Source organism: Microcaecilia unicolor, chromosome 13 (genome assembly GCF_901765095.1).
Source record: "Microcaecilia unicolor chromosome 13, aMicUni1.1, whole genome shotgun sequence".
NCBI classification, from domain to species: Eukaryota; Metazoa; Chordata; class Amphibia; order Gymnophiona; family Siphonopidae; genus Microcaecilia; species Microcaecilia unicolor.
This window is the reverse complement of record NC_044043.1, coordinates 87,086,728-87,105,463: the sequence shown is the minus strand read 5'-3', so window position 1 is coordinate 87,105,463 and position 18,736 is coordinate 87,086,728. Positions and strand designations below refer to the sequence as shown.

Here is an 18,736-nt window from a genome sequence, read left to right as displayed (position 1 = left end):
GGGGGGGGGGAACACTTGGTGCCCACCCAATTTTTGCCTAGGCCCACCCAAAATTTGTTGTCTGGCTACGCCCCTCCACATATAGTTTTTCTCTCTAGAGGGTAATAAGCAAATGGGCTAGCTGACAGTGTATATAAGTGAAAACATTCAAGCATTACTATGACAGTCTGACAGGGTGGGAGGAGGGGGGTGGGTAGGAAGTATGCATGGGGACATCAAAGCATATCATTGATATTCTAACAGGATGGGTGTGGATAGGTGAGGGGTGGGGTGATCAACAGAGAAATACAGCTTTATGGTTTATAATGGGCTAGGAACCCCAGATCCTTGTTAAGTCCTTATATACACTGTCAGCTAGCACATTTGCTTATTTCCGATCTGACGAAGAAGGGCAACCTTCGAAAGCTAATCAAGAAATGTATTAAGTTATGTCCAATAAAAAAGAGTGGACTAACACGGCTACCACACTCCTCTCTCTAGAGGGAAAATTACAGGACACACACAAAGTATGTGATTGATCATGTCACCCTCCTCCCCTCTCCTAAAGTATGAGAATTCCTTTAAGGTCCTCTAGAGTGGTTTGGGAAGCGTTATAAGGATCACATGCCCTTACTAGCCAATGACATCATAGCTTTATCCATACACCCTCAACAGTACATTATAATATTACATCTAGAGGAAATAAATACAGGCTGAAACGTAGGGTGACCGCTTAAGCTGGTGCTGCACAAAAAAATGTTCTGCTCCCATGTAGCGAACAAACAAACATTTTAAGAGACACTTTTTAAAAAAAAGTTTAGTTTGTTTGTTTAGGAGCCCTTTTACTAAGCCGCGTAAGCCTCTATGCGCGCCAAAATGGAGTTACCGCCTGGCTACTGAATGGCTCTTGCGGTAATTTCATTTTTGGCGTGTGTCCAAAAAAAAAAAATTTTTTATTTGCTAGCACGCATTTGTTGGCGCGCTGTAAAGGGGTCAGCTTCCTCCACTCTGCGTTGGGGCCGGCAGCCCTGTTAGGTTCACAGGTTTCCAGCAAAGAACCAGACTGCCATACGGACTTAAGACCAAAGCGCTTTATTCTCAATTCAGTTCCACTCGCAAAATTGAAATGCAGTTCACAAACAGGGTTCAGGCTGGGTTCCAAACTCCAGACAACATTCAGTTCCTTAACAGTTCAGGCCCACTTCCTTTGCACTACCTTCCCCTCTCCCTCAGAAGGGCTCAGTCCAAGTTCAGCCTGCTCTTCTATACATCCCAATAATTCAACCCTTCAAAGGAAACCACTACTTAATGCCCCTGTCCTCTTCACAGCACCCAGGAGGACCCTGTACCAAACAGCGATGGCAGCTTTCCTCCTACTTCACAGCACCACACCCCTGTGGCCTCTCACACTGCCTTCATGTGCTGGACAGGGCTACCTTTACATTCTCACACTCCATGGCAGCTTACTCTCCCCCCCCCCCCCCCCCCCCAGGGAAGTTCCAATGGCAGACCCTTTCCGCCCTCCACGTACTCCATGGCAGCTTCTCCCTCAATCAGTTTCCTCTCCCTCCTGGTGGCTGGGAGCCACCCGGAAATCTCTCCCCCCTCTCACAGCTGGAGGGAATTATATACCGGCGATGCAGCTAAGGGACTGAGCTTCACCTCCCTCTAGTGGGGAAGGGAGTAACTGGCTCCCCTAGCACTGAGCCACTGCTCCCCCTGCTGGGGTTGGAAATCCGTTCCACCCTTTTGGGGCTATCCTCCTGTCTCCTGCTTACAAGGGCTTCTGGGAACCGTAGTTTAGGGATTAGCTGCTTCTCTGTGGGGCCCCGAGCGCTAGCTTTGTCACAGCGCGTAGATCATTATCGCCCGGTTACCGCATGAGACTTTACCGCTAGGTCAATGGCTGGCGGTAAGGTCTCAGAGCCAAAATGGACACGTGCCAATTTTGATTTTGCCGCACGCCCATTTTCGGCAAAAAATTTTTAAAAAGGCATTTTTGGCAGGTGAGCTGAAAAATGGATCTGCGTGCAACCAAACCACGCGCCTACACTACCGCAGGCCATTTTTCAGCGCACCTTAGTAAAAGGACCCCTTATTTATTTATTTATTGGGATTTATTAACTGACTTTATGAAGAGATTCATCCAAGGCAGTGCACAGCAGTTTAACATAAAACTTACAATGTTGTTAACACTACTACTACTACTACTACTTAACATTTCTAGAGCGCTACTAGGGTTACGCAGCGCTGTACAATTTAACAAAGAGAGACAGTCCCTGCTCAAAGAGCTTACAATCTAAAGGACAAGTGAACAGTCGGTCCGATCGGGGCAGTCAAATTGGGGCAGTCTGGATTTACTGAACGGTAAGAGTTAGGTGCCGAACGCAGCATTGAAGAGGTGGGCTTTAAGCAAAGACTTGAAGATGGGCAGGGAGGGGGCTTGGCGTAAGGGTTCAGGAAGGTTGTTCCAAGCATAGGGTGAGGCGAGGCAGAATGAGCGGAGCCTGGAGTTGGCGGTGGTGGAGAAGGGTACTGAGAGGAGGGATTTATCCTGTGAACGGAGGTTACGGGCGGGAACGTAAGGGGAGATGAGGGTAGAGAGGTAGTGAGGGGCAGCAGACTGAGTGCATTTGTAGGTAAGAAGGAGAAGCTTGAATTGAATGCGGTATCTGATCGGAAGCCAGTGAAGTGACCTGAGGAGAGGGGTGATATGAGTATATCGGTTCTGGCGGAATATGAGACGTGCAGCAGAGTTCTGAACAGACTGAAGGGGGGATAGATGGCTAAGTGGGAGGCCGGTGAGGAGTAAGTTGCAGTAGTCCAGGCGAGAGGTAATGAGAGCGTGGACGAGAGTTCGGGTGGTGTGTTCAGAGAGGAAAGGGCGAATTTTGCTGATGTTAAAGAGGAAGAAGCGACAGGTCTTGGCTATCTGCTGGATATGCGCAGAGAAGGAAAGAGAGGAGTCAAAGATGACTCCGAGGTTGCGGGCAGATGAGATGGGGAGGATGAGGGTGTTATCAACTGAGATAGAAAGTGGAGGAAGAGGAGAAGTGGGTTTTGGTGGAAAGACGATAAGCTCGGTCTTGGATATGTTCAGTTTCAGGTGGCGGTTGGACATCCAGGCAGCAATGTCGGATAAGCAGGCCGATACCTTTGCCTGGGTCTCCGCGGTGATGTCTGGTGTGGAGAGATACAGTTGGGTGTCATCAGCATAGAGATGATACTGGAAACCATGAGATGAGATCAGGGAGCCCAGGGAAGAGGTGTAGATTGAGAAGAGAAGGGGTCCAAGGACCGATCCCTGGGGAACACCAACAGATAAGGGGATGGGGGTGGAGGAAGATCCATGAGAGTGAACTTTGAAGGTGCGGTGGGAGAGATAGGAGGAGAACCAGGAGAGGACAGAGCCCTGGAACCCAAATGAGGACAGTGTGGCAAGAAGTAAGTCATGATTGACAGTGTCAAAAGCAGCGGATAGATCCAGGAGGATGAGGATGGAGTAGTGGCCTCTGGATTTGGCAAGGAACAGGTCATTACAGACTTTAGAAAGTGCTGTTTCTGTCGAGTGAAGAGGGCGAAAACCGGATTGAAGCGGATCAAGGATGGCATGAGAGGAGAGAAAATCAAGGCAGCGGCTGTGGACTGCGCGCTCAAGTGTCTTGGAGAGGAAGGGTAGGAGGGAGATGGGGCGGTAGTTGGAGGGACAGGTAGGGTCTAGTGATGGTTTTTTGAGGAGTGGCGTGACTACAGCATGCTTGAAGGTGTCGGGGACAGTTGCAGTGGAGAGAGAGAGGTTGAGGATATGACAGATGGAGGGGGTGATAGTAGGAGAGATGGTGTTAAGTAAGTTGGTGGGGATGGGATCAGAGGAACAAGTGGTGCATTTTGAGGAGGAAAGAAGGCGGGCGGTTTCCTCCTCGGAGATATCAGGAAAGGAGGAGAAAGAGGTCTGGGTTGGTTGGTTGAGGGAGAGGGTTGAAGGGTGAAGAGGAGGAGGTGGCTTGGTAGTGAACTCAAGGTTGATCTTTTGCACCTTGTCGCGGAAGTAGTCAGCCAGTGATTGAGGAGAGAGTGACGGGGGGGTGGGAGCGGAGGGCACTTTGAGGAGGGAGTTAAGGGTGGCGAAGAGACGACGAGGGTTAGAGCTGAGAGAATTAGTCAATTGGGTGTAATAGTCCTGTTTGGCAAGGAATAGTGAGGACTGGAAGGAGGATAGCATGAATTTGTAGTGAAGGAAATCTGAATGGGTGCGAGATTTCCTCCAGAGGCGTTCAGCAGATCGGGCGCAGGAGCGAAGGTAACGGATGCAAGGGGTCAGCCAGGGCTGGGGATTAGTACGCCTTGTGGGACGGGAGGTGGATGGTGCAAGGGTGTCCAGAGCAGAGGAGAGAGTGGCATTGTAAGCGGAGACAGCCTCGTCAACAGACTCGGAGGACATGATGGAGGGGAGGAGATTAGAAATACTAGATGATAAGGTGGGAGGGTCAATAATCTGGAGATTCCTGGAAGTAGTGGTTAATGTTGGGCGGGGCTGAGGGGGAGGGTGAAGAAGTGTGAAGGTGATCAGGTGATGATCAGAGACAGGAAGAGCTGAGGTGTGGAAATTGGAGGGTGAGCCGGAAGAGGAGAGGACGAGGTCAAGGCAATGGCCATCACGGTGAGTAGGGGTGGTGGAACAAAGCTGGAGGTTGAAGGATGATGTTAGAGTGAGGAACTGAGAAGCGTGAGAGTTGGACAGGTCATCAACGTGTATGTTGAAGTCTCCGAGAATGAGGGATGGAGATGAGGGTTCAAGAAAAACAGAAAGCCAGGCATCGAAGTCGGTGAGGAAGGAAGGGAGGGATTTATCAGGGGGGCGGTAAATGACTGCCACTCTGAGTGGCAACGGGTAGAATAGACGGATGGAGTGGACTTCAAAGGATGAGAAGCAGTGAGACTGTGGTAGGAGGAGGGGTTGGAAGCTACAGGAGGGCGAGAGTAGTAACCCGACGCCTCCTCCACGGCCAACTAGGCGGGGAGTATGGGAGAAGAGATAGCCTCCATGGCATAGAGCCGCAACTGAGGCAGAGTCGTCAGGGGAGAGCCAGGTTTCAGTTAGGGCAAGCAGGTGAAGGGAATGAGAGATGAAGAGATCGTGGGTGAAGGGAAGTTTGTTGCAGACCGAGTGGGCATTCCACAGTGCACATGAGAAGGGGAGGGAAGAGGGGGGGAGGAGGGGAATAGATATGAGATTGGAGACATCCCGGAAACGTTTGCATGGATAGGACGAAGACAGGTGTGGGGGACCTGGATTGGGATTGATGTCTCCTGCGGATAGCAGGAGGAGGAGCAAGAGAGTGCGGAGGAGGGTGGGGGAGGTAGGGCGACGAAGGCGACGAAGACGGGATGCGCTTAGGAGGAATGGGGATGGGTTAATGGCAGGAAGGAAGTGTTGAAGGTTGAGAGCTAGGAAGGAGGAGGGGGACAGGAGAGATGGTGAGGTGGTGAGGGACGGGGGTGAGTAGGGTATTGCAGTAGTGAGCAAGATGGGAGAGGACATGGGTGGGCAGTGAGTTCCAGTGGTAGACAGCGGTAGGGGGAGGGGAAAAAGATTAGGAAGGGACAGGGCAAGGAAGAGAATGTGTAAAGGGGCCATAAGTAGTAACTGAGGTGTTACGGGTATATATGTAGTGACTGAGGTGTTAAGCGATAGATAGAACGGCAGAGCTGGATTAGAGGCTTAAAACTGGAATGGTAGGCAGCAGGCAGGTAGGCACTGCCCAGTAAGAACAAGTCACACCCACTATGTTTGAAAAATGTGGGAGGAAAGGAGGTGAAGAGCCTGAACACAGAGACAGAGCAGTTATCTGCAGGCAGATTAGGTTGCTTGGGAGGGTATATAAGAACTATCACCCTAGGGGTGGGTGGGTAGAGGGGTGGGTGGGAGGGATCTAAGTCTAAAATGTACAGACAGAGCTGCAGCACAGCCAGTTAATCTGTAAAAAAGATGGATTTCTCAAGAAAAACTGGTATAGAAGGCTGCCCCTCTAACAGAGAATCAGGTCACACCCACTAAGTTTGAATTTGTGGGGGAGATTCAGAGACAGAGCTGCTAAGTCTAAAATGTACAGACAGAGCTGCAGCATAATAATAGTGAAATTGGTAGTTCACAAGCAGCACTGGACACTACGCTCGCAAGTATGGATCCAATGTATTAAAACCCTGCCAAACACAGCAGCGTTTCCTATGCTCTACCCTCTAACATCTTTGCAAGGGAACGATGGCAGAATCTGGAGGGTGTCTCCTCATTGGCCATGCCCATCACGATCAGACTGATCCCCTTCTCCCAAGGCAGGCACATTCCCTCTTAACAAAGATCCTAGTCAGAGACCCTAACGTTATAAGCTTAGAAAAAAAATGGGCTTATTATTTGAAGAAGTTGGAGCAGATGATCTTAACATCTATTTCACATAACGGCAGCCCACGGCAACCTGTAGGAAAAGGATTTTAGAAAGATTTTATGAAATACTACAGTAAAAAAAAAAAAGAAAGGAAAAAAAGACCTTATGTCTGAACAGAGTTTTTTTCCCCTCCAAATCCCAAATTTATGATTCTTTAATAAATGTGACAGCTGTTCCGAAATGATGATTCCTTGCAGTGTATCAGTACATTGGATTTATAGAGCTAAAAGCATGTTTAAGGAAATTAATATCAAATGGTAGAAGTCCAATTGATATCTCAGTTTCTCTGTCTCCTTCTGAAAATAAATTTATAGGTACGATGGGCCTTTTTAGAATTCATCTTGCTACAGCAAACTGTTCTGCTACAAGGACATTTTATCATAAGAAGCTTGGTCTGTGCTTATTCTTGCCAAGCCTGAAACCAAAACTTACGAGCCACATCTGCAAAGCAGGTGACCTTCAATGGCGATATTTTCATTTGATAGTCCCTGCAGCTCCTTGTGACTCTGGACAAGTCACTTAACCCTCCATTGCCCTTGGTACAAAATAAGTACCTGAATATATGTAAACCGCTTTGAATGTAGCTGCAAAAACCTCAGAAAGGCGATATATCAAGTCCCATTTCCCTTTCCCTATTTGAGATTCTAAATTCTACATGGAACGTTGCTACTATTTGAGATTCTGGAATGTTGCTACTATTTGAAGGTTCTACATGGAATGTTGCTATTCCACTAGCAACATTCCATGTAGAAGCCTGCCCTTGCAGATCAGCAATGCAGCCGCGCAGGCTTCTGTTCTGTGAGTCTGACGTCCTGCACATACGTGCAGGACGTCAGACTCACAGAAACAGAAGCCTGAGCGGCCGCATCGCTGATCTGCAAGGGCAGGCTTCTACATGGAATGTTGCTAGTGGAGTAGCCTAGTGGTTAGTGCAGTGGACTTTGATCCTGGGGAATTGGGTTCAATTCCCACTACAGCTCCTTGTGACTCTGGGCAAGTCATTTAACCTTCCATTACCGCAGGTACAAAATAAGTACCTGTATATATGTAAACCGCTTTGAATGCAGTTGCAAAAACCTCAGAAAGGCAGTATATCAAGTCCCAGTTCCCTTTATCTGATTCAGTGCTGAACATAAGGAAGATTTTATAATTAAATCAATAGTCAGTCTGCACTTCAGAGTCACCAGACAGCTGAAACAGCCAAGGCTCTCTCTCTCTCTGTCTGCACAAAACCTCTTTCCTGTAACTTCATACAGCTAAAAACAAAAATGTAAAAAAAAAACCAATAATAAACTTCTAAACGCAAGTGGCAAAGGGTCATATAAAAATAAGCTGGCAAAGCAGATGACTCAAAAAGGAAAGAGGCAGAGATGAACGGAAAGGTGTGGGGGGGTCATGAAGCCAAAAACTAACAATCACTTCCCTTCCAGAAAAATCCCCATATTTCTACTGAGGTTCACTTTTCTTTCACAGGTCACTTCAATGGGTTAGTTCACAGCAAAAAATGTTTCACCCTCCCTGACAATGATTTAGCTTTGAAATGCAAACATAAATAACACAGAACAAACCGTGGGAATTTTCCAACTGAACACTGAAAGCCAACAGTCGCTCAAAAGCACATGGTTTGGAACAAGGTATCTTTAAAAGATATCACCAAAACAGGGAAGGTAGGGAATCCCAATAGCCAGTGTATATCATGAACCATTGTTTTTACTTTGGTTTCGGGCTCAAGTCCTCCTGAAAGCTGACAGGCCCTAAGCTTCAGATCAGTACCAAGCCACATGATCAGTTGAGAAACCTAAGTGGCAAGCAGGGCCGTGTCTCTGGCACCCCCCTGGATACTATCAGTTGGCGCACGCGCCCCCCCAGACCTTTAAATTTACCTCGCTCTGCCTCCGACGTCTGCGCAGCGTCAGTGAAAGCGCTGCCTGTCTGACGACTCTCCACCAGCCTTCCCTTCGCTCGTTCGTTCCCTCTGTGTCCCACCCTCAAGGAAATGACGTCAGAAGAAGGCGGAACATTGAGCGAAGGGAAGACTAGTAGAGACGTCGGGAGCGCCGCCTCCTTCACTGATGCTGCGCCTTCGCTGCCGGACGGAGGTAAATTTAAAAGGGATCTTGTTGGGGGGGAGAAGAGGACGGGCAGTTGGGACATGGGAGCGAGAGGGCAGGGGAAAGAGGAGCGTGGATGGGAGGGCAGTGATCATTTTCACAGGGGGAGGGGGCGCACGCGCCAACTGTTCGTCTATGGGGGGGGGGGCGCCAACTGATCTTCTGCAGGGGGGCGCCACAGACCCTTGGCACGGCCCTGGAGGAGAACTGTTTTTAGACAAAGGTATTCGCAATCCAGATCTCCCTAGAAGTAGGAAATACAATCACTCTTACACCTTTATGGTGGCAACAAATTATTCATAGGTAATACGACAATAAACACACTTATTGGCTGCAATAATATCGTGGTTAGCACTTATTGGATATATGATAATAAGTTGGCTAGTACTCAGAAAGACTAATAATAATTTTACCTAGAAATGCTAATAATAATATTGGTTCTTCTAGGAATACGGGGAGGGGCATAATCGAACGGGGCGCCCAAGTTTTCCTGAGGGCGTCCTCGCAGGACGTGCCCGCAAAGGGGCGGGGAAACCCGTATTATCGAAACAAGATCCCTGCTGGTGAAATCCACACAAATTCTATCCACAGAAGCAGGATGCAGTACAGACGACTCCCAAAAGAAAGGACTGGGTTTTTCTTTGTTTTTTTTCTTTTTTAAAGAAGTCACTCCATTCCATCTAGGTTCCCTTTGGACTTTTCTTTTGAGAGGTGCAGCAGATTTAACCATATTCCGGTCAATATTCAGCCTGTGAGGATCAGTGGCAGGGGCGTAGCCAGACATCTAATTCTGAGTGGGCCTGGGTCCAAAAGAACCCTGCCTCGCCTCCATCCCACAGACAATTCAATCTCTCCTTCTCTCGCCCACCACATGCCATGTGTCTCAACCCCCCCCCCCTCCCCCCACCATGTACCTTTTAAATAGCAGATCTAGCTTGTCCGTTTTTTCAGTTGTAGCTCAAGGCACGTTACATTTAGGTACTGGATCTGAATAGGACTGGTGCCCACATAAAAGTTCTGAAGGCAGAACATTTTTATACAGAAAGGCACAATCAGGTGGCACGTCTCACCCACTGGAAACTTTTACAAATACTAGCATTGGAATCACAACCTTAAGAGACTTACAGGAATTGAAGAGATTGTGATCATCTGGGAAAAAAAAACACGAGAACAGCATTGATATAAGAGAGATGTCAGTGCCAAGGGATTATTCTGTGATTCTTGCGGAGAAAGAAAGGATTCTCACGGAGGAGACCAAGGAAATTTGGCAGACATACAGAAATATTTCCTATCGTATCAGGTACCACAGCCTAGATTAAAAGCAATTTCTAAGTAAACCGTGATTAGTTGCCTGTATATATGACATCTTATGAACTCCACAGGGCAGCTCTCTTTGGCACAATGCAAGCACTAGAGTGACCGTTAACTGTAAATTTGAGAATCTGGGATCCAACTCCACATCCCTGGCTTAGGAGTGAGGTTTTTCATTATCATAGTATGCGCAAAACTAACCCGTTTGGAGGCATTGCCCCCATCATCCGAATGAAACGTTTGATTTTTTTTTTATTCCTACTGCATTTTGTCAAATGCGATTATTGGGACGACTTGCCCTCTAAGCACGTTGCCTCATTTGTTCTTTTTATTCTTTTGAATGTTCCTGTGGGGAACTTCTGACATTTTAGGCTCATTTAAGTTAACGAGAGATGCAGATACAAGCGCTCATTCCAGCCTGGGTTATTTGGGCATCCAGATGGTAAAATGATCAACGTCAGCCAAAAAATGCTGCAAAATTTAGGAAACTCAAGCAAGGAATGTCTCGCACAAATAAACAGATGACATGCTTCGATAGCCTATTAGCTTCTAGAGCAGGGATGGACAACCTCGGTCCTGCAACCCGGTCGGGTTTTCAGAATTTCCTCGATGAAAATGCATGAGATCTGTCTGCATACAAATAGATCTCATGCATATTCACTGGGGAAAGAAGAACTTAAGAATAGCCATACTGGTTCAGACCAATGGTCCATCTGGCCAGTATCCTGCTTCCAACAGTAGCCAATTCAGGTTACAAGTACCTGACAGCAGGGCCTGTCCTAGGGTCTCTGGCGCCCCCCTTCAGACTATGAGTTGGCGCCCGCGCCCCCCCCCCCCCCCCCCCGCATCTCCTTTCTCTCTTCTCTCACCCTGCCGCTGTCCAGCGATTCTCCTTCGCCCGAATCGCCCCCATCCCCCGCCGCCCTTGGTGCTTTAAATCTTTAATTTACCTCCATTCCAGCAGCCGCGTCATTTGAAAGCCTTGCCCCGTCTCTAGCCTTCCCTCCCTTCGTGAGTTCGTTCTGCAGTCCCGCCCTCGAGGAAATGACGTCAGAAGGCGGGACTGCGGAATGAACTCACGAAGGGAGGAAAGGCTAGAGAAGGGGCAGGGCTTTCAAATGATGCGGCTGCTGGAACTGAGGTAAATTAAAGATTTAAAGCACCAAGGGCAGCGCGGTATGGCGCCGCAGCAGCGCCCTTGAAAGCAGACGCCCCCCTGCGGCGCTTACCCCGCTTACCGGGTTTGACCGGCCCTGCCTGACAGAATCCCAAATAGTAGCAAGATTCATGCTACTGATCCCAGGGATAAGCAGTGGCTTTCCCCATTTCAGTCTCAATAGCAAACTATGAACTTTTCCTCCAGGAACTTGTCCAAACCTTTTGTAAACCCAGATACCCTAACTGCCGATGCCGCATCCTCTGGCAATGAGTTCCAGAGCTTAACTATTCGTTGAGTGAAAAAAGATTTCCTCCTATTTGTTTTTAAAGTATTTCCATGTAACTTCCTCGTATCCCCTAGTCTTTGTACTTTACGAAAGAGTAAAAATCGATTTACGTTTTCACGTTCTACACCATTCAGTCTTTTGTAGACCTCTGTCATATCCCCCTCAGCCATCTCTTTTCCAAGCTGAAGAGTCCGAACCTCTTTAGCCTTTACTCATAAGAGGAGTTTATTTATTTATTGCATTTGTATCCCACATTTTCCCACCTTTTTGCGGGCTCAGTGTGGCTTACAATACATTATGAATGATGGAAATACAATTTGTTACAATTCGGTTATGGATTACATTGTGAAGAGTTATACGAGACAAAATCAAAGTATCGTTAAGGAATATATCAATGGAAAAGAATGTTGAAACATTGGAAGGAAACAATGAGGAGCTAAAGGGCAATATGTCATAACAAAAACATATGGTATACATTTTTCTGTGAGTAAAGGTATGAGTGTGGTGAGATTTCGGGGGTTGAGAATTCATAAGTGGATGTATTGATGTATTACTGAACAGTGAGTGTGGACTTTATGTGTTTTGGTTCTTTCCATAAATTTTATCAAAAAGATGGGTCTTCAATAATTTGCGGAAGTTGGTTTGTTCGTAGATCGTTTTCAGGTTCCGCGGCAGTGTGTTCCAGAACTGCGTGCTCATGTAAGAAAAGGTTGACACGTGCAGCACCTTGTATTTCAGGCCCTTGCAGTTAGGGAAGTGGAGGTTGAGGAAAGTTTGGGATGATCTTTTAGCGCTTCTGGGTGGTAAGTCGATTAACTCAGACATGTAGGCTGGGGCTTCGCCGTGAATGATTTTGTGGACTAATGTGCATACTTTAAAAGTTCCATCCTCTTAATCATTTCGGTCGCTCTTCTTCGAACCTTTCATAGTTCTGCTATACATTTTTTAAGATACAGTGACTAGAACTGCACACAATACTCAAGGCGCAATATTAACGAGAGGTTACAGATCACAAACAGCAGATCTGCAATTTCATATTTGAGTTCCTTCAGCACCCTGGGGCAGGGGCGTAGCCAGACTTCGGTGGGAGGGAGGTCCAGAGCCCGAGGTGAGGGGGCATATTTTAGCCCCCCCCCCCCCGGCGCTGAAGACCCCCCCCCAGCCATTATCGACCCACCACACCGCCATGGCCCCCCGCCGCCACCGCCGCCAACTTTGACGACCCCTGCCGACGACCCTCTCGACCCCCCCCCCCCCTCCTGCCACCAACCCTCCCCTGCCGTCGCCTACCTTTGCTGGCCGGGGACCCCAATCCCCGGAGGTCCTCTTCTTCCCGCGAAGGCTTCGTTCTGTACAACGTGCAGGACATCAGAAACAGAACGAAGCCTTCGGGGGAAGAAGAGGACCTCCTCGCCTGGCGGGGATAGGGGTCCCCCGCCAGCAAAGGTAGCCCACGGCGATGGCGGAGGAGGGTTGGCGGCGGGAGGGGGGGCCGAAAGGGTTGTCGGAATGGGGGCTATGCCCTGTCGATTTGGCTCAGTACATCTTCTGGGTTCACTGAGATTTCTTTCAGTTCCTCTGCATCGTCACCCTTGAAAATCATCTCAGGTGCGCTGAAAAATGATCCTGCGCACGGCCAAAACCCCTACCTACAGTACCACAGGCCATTTTTCAGCACACCTTAGTAAAAGGACCCCTAAATAGTTTTTTTAATTCCAGGATAGGAAAAGTGACACATTCTTTTCTGTACACGGTCATGCGCGACTTCCAGCCTCAGAGAAAGCACGGATCTCGCAGGATGTGTCCAGCTGCTTTTTCACTCTTCACCAACAGTTTACAGCGTTACTGTGACCAAAAGAGAGGACTGTACAGATTTCACCTGAGAGGAGAAACAGCAATGGGGCAAACAAGCAACCGGCATTCAAAGAAGAGCAGACTGCTTGAAACCTCTCTTAAGCATGGATGTTTGTTCACACCAAGCTCTACAGTTCACATTTTAAACCATAAACCTGGGTTTGGTCCAGCAGCCACCCACAATACAGTGAGTAACTAGAAAATGACACTGTTTGATGCAATAAATTACAACTTTGATTAGAAGCAAAAAGTCTGAATAGGGAAGAAAACTAGAGTTACTCCAGCCTGGTCTCAGTGTCTGAGGTGGAAAGGAACAAATGTTTGAGCACATCCCAGGATTTACATAGACAAAGGCTCTCCCCTGATGTTTGGGATAAAATGCCTGGCATCTCCCTTCCCCCTCCTCACTGCACAAATGAGTCAAGTCCATAACAAAATATTGATAGATCTGCCTTTTCCAGAGTCTCACAAGCAGCCGGGGCATTGGCTGGGGGAGATTTTAGGCTCAAAGGGGCCCCTTTTACTAAGCTGAGTAGGCGCCTACGCGCACCCAACATGCATCAATTTTGAGTTACCACCCGGCTATCACGTGGCCCTTGCGGTAATTTCATTTTGACGCGCGTCTGCTATGCGCGTGGGAAAATATTTTTCTTTTCTGGCATGCGGGCGGTAATCGGCGTTTTACGCGTATAGACCATTACCGCCCGGTTACCACGTGAGACCTTACCGCTAGGTCAATGGCTGGCAGTAAGATCTCAGACCCAAAACGGACACGCAACAACTTTCATTTTACCGCACGTCCATTTTCGGCAAAACATTTTACGGGTGCACTGAAAAATGATTCTGAGCGCGCCCAAGACATGCGTCTACACTACCGCAGGCCATTTTTCAGCGCGCCTTTGTAAAAGGGCCCCTCAGATTGCCAGCAGCACATATCGTCCTCCCAGGATGCGAGTGCAAATTCAGAGCACCTCAACAAGTGAGATTCAAAGCTAACAGCTTTGAGGAATAGAATACTCAGGGGCCATTTTACTAGGCAGCGGTAAGCTCACCGTGGGCTTGCCTCCCGCCAATCTGGACCTCCGCTGGACTACCACAGGAGCCCAGCGGTAGTTCCGACCCCCTAGCGCGCGACATTTCCAGCGCTACAAAAATACAGCGATACCTCGGTTTTCGTCGATAAACCGTCCGAAAACAATCGGCGAAATCCAAAACCGACGAAAACCGAGGCAATTATTTCCATAAGAATCAACACTGGAAAGCAATGGAACTGTTTGGCTAGACGCGCGGGGTGATGCTCACACAACGAGAAACAACGTCACACTGTGCAGGAGAACGCATGGGTCGCCCTTTGCTTTCGCAAAATTAGCAGCGAGGTCACGTGGGCACACCGACGAAATCCTAGACAAAATTTTCGCAGAAACAAATCGCCGAAACCCGAAATCGACGATAACCGAGGTACTACTGTATGTCCTATTTTTGTACTGCCGGAAATCAACCGGTGGTAATCAGGTTACTGCAAGGTTAATGCAGGAGCCCTTACCAAAGGGCTCCCCACCGAAGTGGCCATGCGGTAAGTGGTTCACTTACCGCCGGGGGCGTAGCCAGAGAACAGATTTTGGGTGGGCCTAGGCAAGAAGTGGGTGGGCACCAAGTGTTCTCCCCCCCCCCCCCCCAACCACCACCCAAAAATATCTCAGCTGGTGGAAAAATGCTTCTTTTCACCTTGTCAGTCTGCAGCAGCATGCGCAGGTGCAGGTATCGTGGACAGTAGCGTTTTCATTACCGTCAGGAGAAAGTCTTCAGCTGGCCGAGCTTGGGATCCCACCAGCTACCACTAAACGGGTGGGCCTGAGCCCTGAATGGGTGGGCCCTGGCCCACCTGTGGCTACGCCACTGCTTACCGCACGGCCATTTCTTTTTCCCAAAAACGGAAAGCCTGCTGTGGTAAAAAGCGGCCCATAACGCACATCAAAAACACGCGCTGATGCTAGCACAGGCCCCCTTTAACCGCAGCTTAGTAAAAGGCCCCGTCAGTAACTTATAACAAAGTTCATTGGCAAAAAAAGTCTTCATTTTATCCTCAATAAAAACAAGAAAAAAAAGAAAAGCCTAGAGAGAGAAATCAAATGAGTTCAGAGGCTTATAACTCAGGTCTTAAAAAAATAAAATAAAATAAAGTTTAAAAATATCATATGTGAATTTTGATGTAAATGGTGAAAAGCCATCAGAGGGTACAGATACACCCCAGCCCCGAGCGGTACAGACAGATCTTATTTCAAAGTACAGGGTTCACAACAAATATTTTATCAAATATGAGTGCATAGGAACCCAGCTAAATTTGCAAATTCTGGGTATCCTGGAAAAACAAAATGGTCAGTGGCTCTCCAGAACTGTCCATCTCTCATCTAAGAATATGAATGTGGGGAATGTAATTTTTTGTTTTTTTTTTAATAACACTATCATCAGTGTCAGCCGTTCATAAATCCCATCTCTTTTTCAGGCTAATCAATGTATCTAAACCAGGGCCGCCGAGAGACTGGGCCAGGCCCGGGACAAGACCGCCCCCCGCCCCCGAACCGAGGTCGTCGGGCTCCCCTCCACCCGCCCTCTCTCCACCCCCGGGCCTTCTGCACTGACCTTAAGCGCCTCACCTTCGAAAGCGCAGCAAGCAGCGGCAGACCACTCCTTCCTCCCGTGTCCCGTCCTCGCAGAAGTTATGTCAGGCGAGGGCGGGACACAGAAGGAAGGAGTGGTCTGCTGCTACTTGCTGTGCTTTCGAAGGTGAGGTGCTTAAGTTCAATGCCAGGGAGGGCGGGCAGGCTGGACTGTGGCGGTGGCGCCGGGCCCACCCCCTGGAGGCCTGGGCCCAGGGAATTTTGTCCCCCCCTGTCCCCCCCTCTCGGCGGCCCTGATCTAAACAAATCAGTTTTGAAGGCCAAAGAGTATATAAATCTCGCTCTTGAATATTCTTTAGGGATATCCTTAATCCTAGACAGGTTTGTATACCCAGAGGTCCAGATTCACTCACCACAAAGTACACCTTACCTTCCTGCACACCATGGAGGCTCGAGTCGTCGATCTCAGTCTCTGTCATCTTCTGAAGCACAACCTGATCCTCCACTGGCAACAATTTCACCCAGCGCCTTTAGACGCAATGAGCTCTCAGGGTCAACCAACTGTGAAGACAAAATATATACCAATGGAAATGTCCTGTGTCTCTTTTCACTTAAGCGGTTGCTTTAAACACAAACATGCAGTAGCTATACTTTTTCCACAACCACATAATAACGGGTCTTACCATGCCCTGGACACACATTGGCACAGCAAACTGTGAAAGTGGAAACAGCGGTCGAGGCTTTCTAGGAACTTGAACAGGGAAATGCCCCAGCTGTATCCCTGCGCTGCCCTTGTGCCATACATCCCCAGGCAAGCAGGCAAATTACCTGTCCGAGGAAGTCAGTTCCAAAAAACAACAAGGCAAGCCATCTGCAAGATCCAAGGTGGAGGATAAAGGAGCAGATCTAAGTGACATCCAACTTTCTTATATACGGTATCTCTAATAAAATCCTTTGGATGTCACTTTGATCTGCTCGTTTATTCTCCACCAAAAGAGGAAAGTCAGTTCTCCAGAACAGTCTCAAATAACCCGGGACAGGAAGAAACAGCTTTCAAGTCACAGCGAAACTAAAGCACGTAACGGACACAACACAACTCTTCCGCTCTACAATTCCCTAACGTGTCTTTTCTCATGAACCTCATCCTACCAAAACACAACTTTGTATTTGTTCATACCGGAGTTGGTGAACGCCTCTCCGGCACTATGTAAGTCACATCGAGCCTGCAAATAGGTGGGAAAATGTGGGATACAAATGTAAAACAACAGTAGAATAAGCGGATCTGATCAAAACAGATATGCAGGAAAATAAATGGGGGGGGGGGGGGGGAAGACCTCAGACAGGTGATAATCAGCCAAATTGCTGGGATTGCTTTTGATAGATTACCATATATCAATCATTGGTCTTAGCCCAACCTCCTCCCGTGGTGTGAACAAAATTTTTGTAATTTTTTATAACGAATACACTCAATTTACTAAATTCACTGTGTTCAAAGAACACAAAAACTCGGGCATCCCCAATGGACCCGTTTCGCCAATGGGGCTTCTTCAGGGAAAAGACGCCCTGTCTAGAGGCACTGCTTAGGATGGCAAGTAGTGGTGTCCTGGGGGGCATTCAGTCCCACTGAGCCACGAGATCTCAAATGTACAAATAACAAATAAATATATAAATGTGGACTGGATGCACGAGACACTTGTTTGATGAGGAAACAAGTTGGTGTATCCATCCGACATACATTAAAAACAAAAGGGCGTCCAGGGGCCTTTTTACTAAGCAGCGGTAAAAGGTGGCCTGCGGTAGTGTAGGCGCGTGTATTGGGCGCACGCTGGGCCAGTTTTTACCGCATCTAAAAAAAAGGGCTTTTTTTTAACGGGACGGGAAAAGGGCCTGCGGTAAAAATGAAACCAGCGCGTGCCCAAAACTGGCCTGAGCCCTTAACACCACCCACTGATCTAGCGGTAAAGGCTCACGCGCTACACATGCGGTCGGCGTGTGCCAAGTACCGATTACCGCCGGAACTGGCGCGCGTAGCAGGAAATAAATACATAATTCATCCATGCATTATGGGCGTGCGCCAAATCTGAAATTACCTGGCAGTAGTCTCATTTGGGGGGGGGCACTGCACGCTGGTAGAGCCTACCGAGGCTTAATTAAAGGACCCCTCAAATCCTTCCACTCTGCCATTCTGCGCCATTAACTATCTCAGCCTAACCTAAGGCTGATCAGATAACAATGACCCACTGCTTCACATCTCTCATTCATTCACACCATTCCAATCCCTCTTTTCATTACACCTCTTAGGTTTTTTTTCCAGCTCCCTGGCTCCTGCCACAGATTCAGAAAGAAATCCAAACCTGCCCAGACTTCTACCCTGTGGACGGAAGGGCTTGAGCAATTCCTGAAGCAGGCAAACATCCAGCTGTGCCCGCCAGTAAACGGGGAAGAGACTCTTTCTTCTCAGACTCACAGGAAGGCCGGAATGGGAAAGGATTCCATTTCCTTTCCAAATTGCCAAGTACAGTTCTGCTAAACATTTCCTGTATTACCATCATCCCAGCGAAATATCACAGCCTGCCTCAAAAAGCACAGCCTTAAAGGTTTCTTCAACGCACGAAAAGAGAATTTAAAACATGGTAACCTGAGAGCATCTTCTTGACTACACGGCACTCAGCATGAGGAAGAATTTTGCCATGCTTCAAATCTATAAAACTCTATTCCACTACAATACTTAACCTGGGGGAAAGAATTAAAAATAATTACCATTGTGTATTATGCTGTCCACATATCTTAAAACCTAGTCTAGCAGCTCGGAAGATATCCAGTATATTTTCAAAGCTCTAGCAATCTTGCTTTGATTTCAACTGGCTATCCCTGGATATTCAAAGCCGGGTCCTGTCCGAGCTTCGAATATCCAGTTATTTCTGAGCCGGCTAAGACAGGCTTTTATGTGGTCCCAGTTATGTGCTAAACCTGGC

The 18,736-nt window shown here is 48.1% G+C and overlaps 1 protein-coding gene across 1 annotated transcript in view; it reads right to left on the bottom strand.

The window, feature by feature from the left end:
* LOC115456845 (trichohyalin-like) overlaps positions 1–18,736 on the bottom strand; it is a 160,793-nt gene that overhangs the window by 129,138 nt on the left and 12,919 nt on the right. The window contains 1 exon segment of the mRNA XM_030186168.1: positions 16,192–16,322. Within this exon segment, the coding sequence (XP_030042028.1) occupies positions 16,192–16,240 (49 nt within the window). The 5' untranslated portion in view covers positions 16,241–16,322.